Source organism: Dipodomys ordii, unplaced genomic scaffold (assembly GCF_000151885.1).
Source record: "Dipodomys ordii isolate 6190 unplaced genomic scaffold, Dord_2.0 Scaffold183, whole genome shotgun sequence".
In the NCBI taxonomy this organism is placed as follows: Eukaryota; Metazoa; Chordata; class Mammalia; order Rodentia; family Heteromyidae; genus Dipodomys; species Dipodomys ordii.
In genome coordinates this window covers 2,724,419-2,734,415 of record NW_012267399.1, presented here as the reverse complement: position 1 = coordinate 2,734,415, position 9,997 = coordinate 2,724,419, and the positions used below count along the sequence as shown (strand labels likewise).

Genomic DNA, 9,997 nt, shown 5'->3' with positions numbered 1-9,997 from the left:
CACTCTACCACTTGAGCTACAGCGCCATTTCTGGTTTTCTGGTGGTTTATTGGAGATCGGAGTCTCACAGTCTTTCCTGCCCGGGCTGGCTTTGAACCGTGATCCTCAGATCTCAGCCTCCTGAGTAGCTAGGATTACAGGCATGAGCCACCAGCGCCCGGCTTGACTTCTTTTTTTTTTAAACAAAAGAAAAAAGGAATGAAAGGATATATAAAACAGAAGTAGATTAAAGCATTTAGAATACAGTACAGAAAAATGAATTGGGCTCAAATTTTGGCTAGGGCCTAACCGTATGTCTTTTTTTTCCCCTTTTAAATGGATGTATGTAATGGGGAAATGGAAAATAGGATATGAGGAAGTGAACTGACTACATAACAGGAAGGTTTATTTTGAAATACTGCTGCATTAAAAGAAGGATAAAAATTATTCTTGAGCAATGGTTTATAGTACATAACAGCAATGAATTTGCAGTTAAAGAAACAATTGATACATAGAGTTAAGGCAATTTGTATTCAGCTGCCTCAGATGACTGATATTAAAATAGAAACACGTCCTGGAGCAAAGTAATGTTTAATGTTTTCATTGTTGTTTCTTTTGTGATACTGGGAACTGAACCCAGGGCTTGCTAAGCCTGTATTCTATCACTTGAGTCACACCTGAACATCTTAATCTTTTAACTCTTGAGAAATGTTCATGTAATATAAGCATAGGCTATATTTACTTACCATTAAGTAAACAAAATCTGATGCTTCATAAAAGATTTAGAAATTTGAAGAGTAATTTGGTGGTATAATATCTATCTTCTTTAAAGGGAATAGGCTAAATGCGATTTTGCTGGTGTTCAGAAGCTGGAACCTCTTAGTGATAGTTTTAACAAAATGTTGTTCATCTGCTCTGTCCAATATATATGGTAATCTTTATATGTAACTATATATCTAGTGTGACTAAAGAATTGAATTTTAAAATAAATTAATTTTAATTAATTAGATTTAAATACAAAGAGCAACATGTAACATGTAGACAATGTATGTCACCAGCATTGGACAGCTCTAAATGTTAAATGCTTAGTGTATTTTTGCTCAAGAAGGTTTAGGCTTGTTTAAGGATACAAGTGGACCTGTTGCAACAATGAGAAGTACAAGTTGTCATGTCCAAAACGAGCTTTACAACGTGGGTGCGGGATTGGGATTGGGGGGGAGGGGGGAGGCTGGGAACGGATGTGAAGGGTAAACAAAGGAGGAGGCTGCAATGCTTGGTAAGAAATGTATGCATTATCCTGCCCATGTAATTGTAACCCCTCTGTACAGTATGTTCACAAATTAAATTAAATTAAATTAAAAAAAGAAAGAAGGTTTAGGCTTATAACAAAATCAGATAAATTCATGACTGGATTAATCTTGATTTTATTAGAATACTTCAGAACTGATTTCTCATAGCCTAAGTTTTTGAGACTTGATTTGAACTCATCTTTGGATTCTGGTCATAGCTTCTCACACTGTGATTTTGACATGATTCCATTAGTAAGCCTCTCATACTCTGAATGTATTCCTAAAACCAAACTTCTTATCCCTCCAGATGCTTTTTCATTGTTGTATCAGATAACTTGTTCTGCTTTTATTTCCTAGTACAATATTATTGTTCTATGGTTTAATGGTTGCTTATAAAATGGATTTACCTAGAAAACTTGTTATCTTTGTATCCTATACCTGATTCTACAGATATCAATTGTCATGTGTATTTCTGAAATAACTTGCCCTCTCTATTTCTTCTCCTTTGTCATTTTGTCTACATTATTTCATACTTTAATTACAGTACTTAGGCTATTAAGTCAGTATCTATTGGACTTCCAATTTCACCACTATGTCCATTCTCTGATTACTACTAGCAGTCTTCCTTAAAGAAAACTTTAATTTTATGATTTTTCTACTTATTAAATTTTTGGACCCATTATCAGTGCTTATTGAATAATAAGCCTGGAACTTGAAATACAGTTAAAACCTCATGACAAAACTATATCCTAACTTAGAAAGCAAATAAATCAACAGAGTTGAGTAGTCTTAAAGAATGAGAGTAGTATGAGGCTCTGGGTTTGATCAGTTAAATAAAAATCAGTTAAATAAAAAATGAGAGTGGAAGAATAATTTTGGAGAAAAAAATCCATGGGCTGGGCAGCAGTGGCTCATGCATGTAATCCTAGCTACTCTGGAGACTGAGCTCTGAGGATTGTGGTTAGAAGCCAGCTTGGATAGGAAAGTCTGTGAGACTCTTTTCTCAATTAACCACCAAAAATCCAGAAATGGAACTATGGCTCAAGTGGTAGACCTCTAACTAAAAAAAAGTGCTCAAGTCCTGAGTTCAAGCTCCTATACATACCAGCAGCTGCACACTCCCCAATCCCTTGCAAATAGCCATATGAGGCTGTTTTAGACTTCCTTTAAGTTTTGTAATAATTTTGTTTACAGTTGAACTTACTTGAAAATTAGGTTTGATTTTATTTTAAAATTAATTGAACTGCAAGCAAATGGTACCACCTCTTAAGGGTAATCTTCTTCCCTTATTTTCCAAGGTAAGATAATCTTCCTTGAGTAAATGGAGTATGAAAGTATAGGACACACAGAAGGAAGTGGGGAAGGGCTAATTGAGAACTAAGCAAAGAAATGTTGAATGAAACTAGATACAGAATCTAGATTTGTCCTTGAACCTATAACAGAATGCCCTCGTAGAAGAAAACAGGCCCATGAATATCCAAAAAAGGAAGGTAATATTCATGGTATGTTTCATATACACATGCCTCGAGTCCAAAACTTTTGTACAAATTATTAATGCATTTACTTTGTAACATATAGCAAATTGTCGTACTGATCATACTATTGTACTATGATTATATGTCTATATGTAATTTCTTTATAAAAGCCCTCAACTCTATATTAAGTATAATGGTAATCAATATTTGTGAGGAAACAGGAAAAGAAAATGATGAAAAACCACTTATGGCATTTCTCATTAATCAGCCACACTTGCCTTATATAAGAACTTAATTGAATATGAAATTCTTTGGCCTTATCCTAGACACTGAATCAGAATCCCTGAAGATGGAATGAGTAATCTGTGTTTAAAGATGACTTCCATGTGTTAATAGAAACTTGCATTAGGCCAGGGAACCAGAAAAATGAAACCTGTGGTCCTCTGGTCCATAAGCTATGTTTTTGTTTTTGTTTAGTACCAGAGTTTGAACTTAAGGTATATGCTTGCTATGCAAGTGCTTTACCACTTGAAGCATGCTCCTAGCCCTTTTATAGAAACACAGCTATAACAATTTGTTTGTTATTGTTATGAATGCTTTTGTATTACTGTGACAGAGTCAACATCTGTTACAATAGAGCTGTTACGGACTGCTTCAGAGTCTAAAGTCTTTATTAACTTTGCTGATTATTACTTTAGCATGAAGAAGCAGATATTTGCTAATTGAAATGAAGATAAAAAGGAAATAAAACTTTTTTTGTAATTTAGAAGTTCTTAACTTGTTACCTTTCCTTTTCAGTCAAGGATGCTATCTGAATGGGCCTTTTAGTTCCAGTTTCTTGACAGTGCCAAAGCAAAGGTCATCTTCTATATCACTGTCTCACCATGTAGGTCTGAGAAGAGCTGGTAAGAAATTCTTTTTTAAATTATATGTATATTGTTAAGAGACAAGATCTTAATGATTTGTCCATACTGGATCTAAAGGATCTTTCTGTATCAGCCTCTCGAGTAGCTAACTGGTACTACAGATACATACCATCTTGCCTGCCTTAGAAAGACTTCTTTCAAAGATTATGGTAGTACAATTTTTGCAAATATCTAAGTTTGAATACTACATATTATATTTAAATTAACATGACTAAATCTATTTTGATTGGCTATTCTTTGACCATTAATTTACTTAATAAACACATTTACTGTGTATGAGGCATTTTGGTAGGTATTAGGATTTCAAAGAGAAAATATAGAATTATATTACTAGCTTAAATATTTGCAAATCTAGAATAAGGGAAAAATCTTGAAGAAAGGTTTTTTTTTTTTTAAAGTGGTAATTCTGCAGCAAAAACAAGAGTATGTCAAAAGACATTGGCTACATCTTAGCATCCTAATTGGATTATAAAATATAATAAATTAAGATTAGAGAATGCTTTAAAACTTCTTAGGTGAAAGATATTTTCCAAATATAACAGTAATGACAGAGAATATTGATATTCCCAGTCAGGTAATGACTGAAACATATAACCAATATATCTTTTGTGGGAGTTCTGAGGTTTGAGCTCAGGGCCTTGTGTTTGCTAGGCAAGTGGTTTAGTATTTGAGATACACTTATTTTGTTTGGGTTGACCTTGAACAGAAGATCCTTCTACTTATGACCTCTCATGTAGCTGCAGCTTCTAGATTGTTTTCATTGAAATTGATCTTGCTAATTTTTTGCCTGGTCTGGAACTGGTCTTCCTAATGTCTGCCTTTCAAGTAGTTAGGATTATAGATGTGAACTTTGCTTGGTCCCCTAAATACTTTTTTTTTTTTTTGGTCAGTCGTAGGACTTGAACTCTGGGCTTGGGCGCTGTCCCTGCACTGTTCAGCTCAAGGCGAGTGCTCTACCCCTTGAGCCTCAGCACCACTTCCAGTTTTCTAGCGGTTTATTGGAGATAAGAGTCTCAAGGACTTTCCTGCCTGGGCTGGCTTTGAACCACTCCTCAGATATCAGCCTCCTGAGTAGCTAGGATTACAGGAGTGAGCCACAAGTGTCTGGCTCCCTAAATACTTTTATATACATACTATATATATACATATATACTTATATATATATTTCATATATAAAATATGAAATGTGAAGAAATAATAATGTATTATTGATGATCAAGCACTAAAGGAAACTTATATATGACATTTGTTCTGATTTGGCAGTATTTTAAAACAACAATGATTTCTTAAAGAAAATAAGAAATGGGCAAAATGTATATATTTTGACTAGAGAAAAAATGGGCAGCTAGAAGTGAGAAAGTGTTTGATTAAATCAAAATCTTGTTTTGGGTTAGGAGTAGATTGAATGCAACAGCAAACAACATTGAACACTAAGATAAATAAAAAAACAGAAACAAACAAAAAAGAGGGAAAATTTTGCAATTAACATATGTCATATGTAAGAGACATATGACATGCTCCCAAAGTTCTACTGTATATGTGAAAAAGTTACAAAGGAGAAAGATAATCAGAGGGAACAGTTTTTCAAAATGAAAAAAAAAGAAAACATCAGATTCATAAAGCTTTGTGAACTCTAAGCAAACTAAATGCAGAGGAAAAAATCACAGACAAAGCAATCAAATCTCTGGATTATGAAGATAAAGAGAAAAGTCTCAAAAGTGACCAGAAAAAATTCAGATTACGTTCCAAGAATAATGTTGATAATGACTTTTTAACAGAAACTGTGGAAACCAAAGACAATAGAATATCGTTTTTAAAACATTGAAAAAGAAAAATTATTACCTACAGTTCTCTGTCTAATGAAACAACTTGAAAGATTAAAGTGATGTACAAACTTTTATTCACTGATTTCAACAAACACAAATACACATAAGGGAATACACTAATTAATTTCATTGTGATAACTATTTCACATGTATAGTGTATGTAAATCAGCATTTGGGTTGTATATTTTAAAAGTATACAATTTGTATTTATGTTTTACATTATGAAATTTAACCTGCTTTATTCAGTCTACTAGTTTACATGTTTATTGTATCTAGAAGAAATATTAATAGTAACATCTAGTGTTTTGATTGAATAACCAGGCACTCATAACCTAGCCAAGGTGATAGCATCACACCTATCTAAGGTGATAGCATCACACCTATCTATGTATGTTTTATGCCTTTAACATTGTAGGTCTTTATTGTTATTTCTTTCCTCTGAATTACATTTTACTTGGATTTGTATTTCAACTAAAGTCTTCCACCTTCCTATATTTCTCTGGTAAGGCTACATTGCTTTAGTTAAGGTAGTCACCAACCAACAGGATTGAAGCGACATCTTTAGTGTTTGGGTTTTTGTTGTTGTTGTTGTTTTGTTTTTTAGTACTCTTTATTTTAGCATTTAATACTAGTTTGCTTTTCTGCTATATTCTAGGTTTCTTGAGTTTCAGGGATGGTATTTTCCCCTACATTGTAAAGCCGTAGACATTTTCAATATATATACTAGGTTGCCAAATATTTGTTAAATGGATGGATGAGCTGAAAATATTTAGTATATTTTAAAGAGGGACATGCTATTGTATTAGTGGATAACCTTATTACATCCTCAACTTATGTTTTGTTGTTAAGAACATTAGTTCTTAAATAAATTGGAAGTTATATAAATGAGTAAAATAGAGTAAAATATAATGTTATGGAATAAAAATTCAGTAAAAACTGAGACCCTGTTCATGTAGATAATCACTGTGGTATCTTTTTACAAACTGTGAAAGGTAAAGAACATGGATTAGTTGAATGGGGTGAGATTGATCAAGATATGTTTTATTCATAAACTAGTTTGTTAAATGGCAATTCCTTTGTACTACTATTTAAATATAATTAAAACGAATATGCATTAGGAAAATTTATCCTACGCAATATAATTAAAGTCACACTCTCAATATATGCTATTTTTTATATAGTATTCTGTCAAAGGCTGTTTACTCAATAGTGACTGATGATGACAGATATAACAATTACTAAATTCCTAGAATGTCTTGTGACCCCCTTCAAAATTTTAACTTTTTAATTACAAATGCTTTTTATGGAGAAGGAAAATGCTTATTTGTTAACATATATTTCTTTCTTTTAAATTTTTAAGGTGCTTTGCCCAGCTTGAGTCCTATGAATTCTCCTAGCTATGGTCCAGTGTCTTCTGGCTCTCTAACTAATCGATCACCCATAGAATTTCCTGATACAGCTGATTTCCTTTCTAAGCCAAGTGTTGTTTTACATAGATCTCTGGGTAATGTACCCAGTACACCAGATTTTAATCAGTACTGTAGAAATTCTGATAGCAATCTGTGTAACAGGTAAGTTTCTTAACTTTTTTTTTAAGTTTCTTAACTTTATATTAATAGTGTTATCAATTTTCTACTTGTATCAAAAACTAGATGATAAATTAATCCTATCCTCTTTAGTAGTTTTTATTCAAAATAAATGTTTTCCCATTTCAGTGCTACTGCTAATTTTCTAATTAAATATCTCCATTGAAGTTACTTATGAATAATAGTAATTTTAACATGCATAACATTAGTGCCTGTTTGTAGTATCCAGTGTTAATTCTCATTTCTGCTTTGATAGGAATATGTATTTTACCTCAGATTCCAGTGGTGACTTTCAAAAATATTTTATTTCCTTCAAGAACAGAAAGTTTCTAATATGTAAAGATTTTTTGGGGGAGGGTATCAGTTTTAGAGTTTGAAGAGGGCCTGGCCTGGGCACTATCCCTGAGCCTAGTGCTCTATCACCTGAGCCACAGCTCTGCTTCTGGCCTTTTTTGTTTGGTTAGTTGGAGAAGAGAGTCCTACAGATTTTCCTGCCCAGGCTGGCTTTGAAATGCAATCCTCAGATCTCAACCTCCTGGGTAGCTAGTATTACAGAGGTGAGCCACAGCACTGGACTCCACCTAAAGACTTATATTTACCATAGATTGGAATATTAGGATGTATTGTATTTGGAGTCTTAGTTAAAAATTAAACAGATTTTGTAATCATATTTAGGTTAAGAGCTTTTAAGCCTCACAATATAAATATATTTATCTATTGTATTCTATAAGCTGCGGACATCAAATACTAAAATATGTTTCAACATGTGAATTGGATGGTACAGACCACTACAGTGGAAAATCAGGTAAGATTTGAGTGTGCATTTGAGTTTAAGAGTAATTTCTTATGGTATTTGTTCTGAATGTATGAATAAATAAGTTTAACTTCCATTTATCCATCTGTAAGTTTTTATGTTTTGTTTTTTGCAGTGCCTGGAACCTAAATAAAGAACTTGTATAGTCTAGGCAAGAGCATAACTGCTGAGCTAAATCCTTAATTCTCATTTATTCATCTTTAAAGTGAAGATAATGATTTTAAAGAAGAATTATTAAGAACAAATTACAACAAAAAGAAAGAATAATTTTAAAAGAACAAATTATAAATAGTTGATGATGAAAGTACTTTGAAGATTAAAAAATATGCAGATAAATATTCTTTGGTTTTGGCTAGTTTTGATAGATAGTAAGACTTGTACTAAACACAGCCTAAGCTCCAAAGTGTTAGCATGCTGTCATACAGTGTAATTATGCATGTCATAGAAAAGTATAGTTAATTATATCATTCTGAAACATGTTTTATCGTTAAACAAAAATATTGTTGTTGATAGAACAATTGTTTATAACTAAAAATTAATGATCTTAAAGGACTTAATTTGTTTATTATTCTATGGGTTTAGAAAACATTTTTTGTTTAAGGTAATATAAACAGAATAAATAGGACTATTTTTAAACATGTGACTAAGTATTATTTGGTTTGTACTCCACTTTTCCATGTGAGTTGAGAAAGAATATTATTAATTACATGGTCGGAGAAATATCTCAAAATTCATGATATTTTGCTTTAAAATTTACAATGGCCTAGTTGTATTCACTTATAATTATGAATGTTGATATCAAATTGGAAAGAAAGTTTGTGCTGCTAGGGATTGGCTTTTTCTATTTCCCACTTGTATAAAGAATACCCATCCTTTTCTTTCATCCTTGAGTAGATATATAATGTACTTAACATGTGAAATATTTGAGTTACCTAAGCACAAGGCACTTGTGCAGAATAGTCTGACTAGATACAACTCAATGGTATACAACTCAATGGTATACTTTAAGCAGAATTCTATTATGGTTCACTCTGGGTATTTTAAAGCAATAACCATTTTTCTTGCAAAGCTGTACGTTTATGGCAACCATATTTTTCTTTATTGCTATATGTGCTTTTTGAAAGGTGCAGAAGACAACCGTGTTTTTTTGAAAGAACCATTCAACCTTACGGAAATTCAGCAGGAAGAGGAAACAGAGAAGAGCGATTGCAGAAAATTATTTTTGGAAGGTGATAATTGCCTAACGGAAGAGGCACAGCAACCAAATGTAAAAGATAAATTCAATATGATTATGTTAAAGTATAAAATGTAGTTTTACTCAGAATGAAATTAATTAATGTAATGATACTTTCATTTACTTATTTTTATTGAGAAGTTACAATAACTGAAATAGTGCTTTGGCTACACAGAATAAATAGTTAATATATATAGTTAATAGTTATATATATAATATATATAGTTAATAATAGTTAAATAAATAAACCTATCATCAGAAAGCAATAAGCTGCATTTATTTTATTTTTTTATTTTATATTTTTTTGGGGTCCGGTCGTGGGGTCTGAACTCTGGGCCTGGGTGCTGTCCCTCAGCTCTTCAGCTCAAGGCTAGTGCTCTACCACTTGAGCCACAGTGCCACTTCCATCTTTTTTTTTTTGCTTATGTGGTGCTGGGAATTGAACCCAGGGCCTCATGCATGCAAGGCAAGCGCTCTACCACTGAGCCACCTTCCCATCCCTGCATTTATTTTAAAATGAATACATTTATTTAATTTTATAGTAGATATAGGTTAGTCTATTTCTTTGATGTATATTTTAAAATATAGAGAGAAGTTGTGTAATCATTTAAAAACACAAAGAGAACAATATACCTAGAAAAGCTGTGTTTTTCTTGAAGTTCAAAATGTGAGCTTTTAGGAAACAATCTTATCCATTATTTGGGGAGTCTGTCTTAGTAATAATTGTCAAATACTGAAATGAGTATCTCTCCCCGCCCCCCCCCCCCCCCCTTTTTTTTTTTTTTTTTAATGCAGACACTGTGGCTTGAACTCAGAACCTGGGCATTGTCTCTTAGTTTTTCCACTCAAGGCTGATTCTCGACCACTT

At 32.6% G+C, this 9,997-nt stretch overlaps 1 protein-coding gene across 1 annotated transcript in view; it reads left to right on the top strand.

Moving 5' to 3' along the window:
• Positions 1–9,997, top strand: part of Pde3b (phosphodiesterase 3B, cGMP-inhibited) — a 138,258-nt gene that overhangs the window by 103,461 nt on the left and 24,800 nt on the right. Inside the window, exons 6-10 of the mRNA XM_013034122.1 lie at positions 3,542–3,648; positions 6,856–7,066; positions 7,813–7,886; positions 9,020–9,194; positions 9,789–9,796. Coding sequence (XP_012889576.1) covers positions 3,542–3,648; positions 6,856–7,066; positions 7,813–7,886; positions 9,020–9,194; positions 9,789–9,796 — 575 coding nt within the window. The remainder of the gene's footprint in view (positions 1–3,541; positions 3,649–6,855; positions 7,067–7,812; positions 7,887–9,019; positions 9,195–9,788; positions 9,797–9,997) is intronic.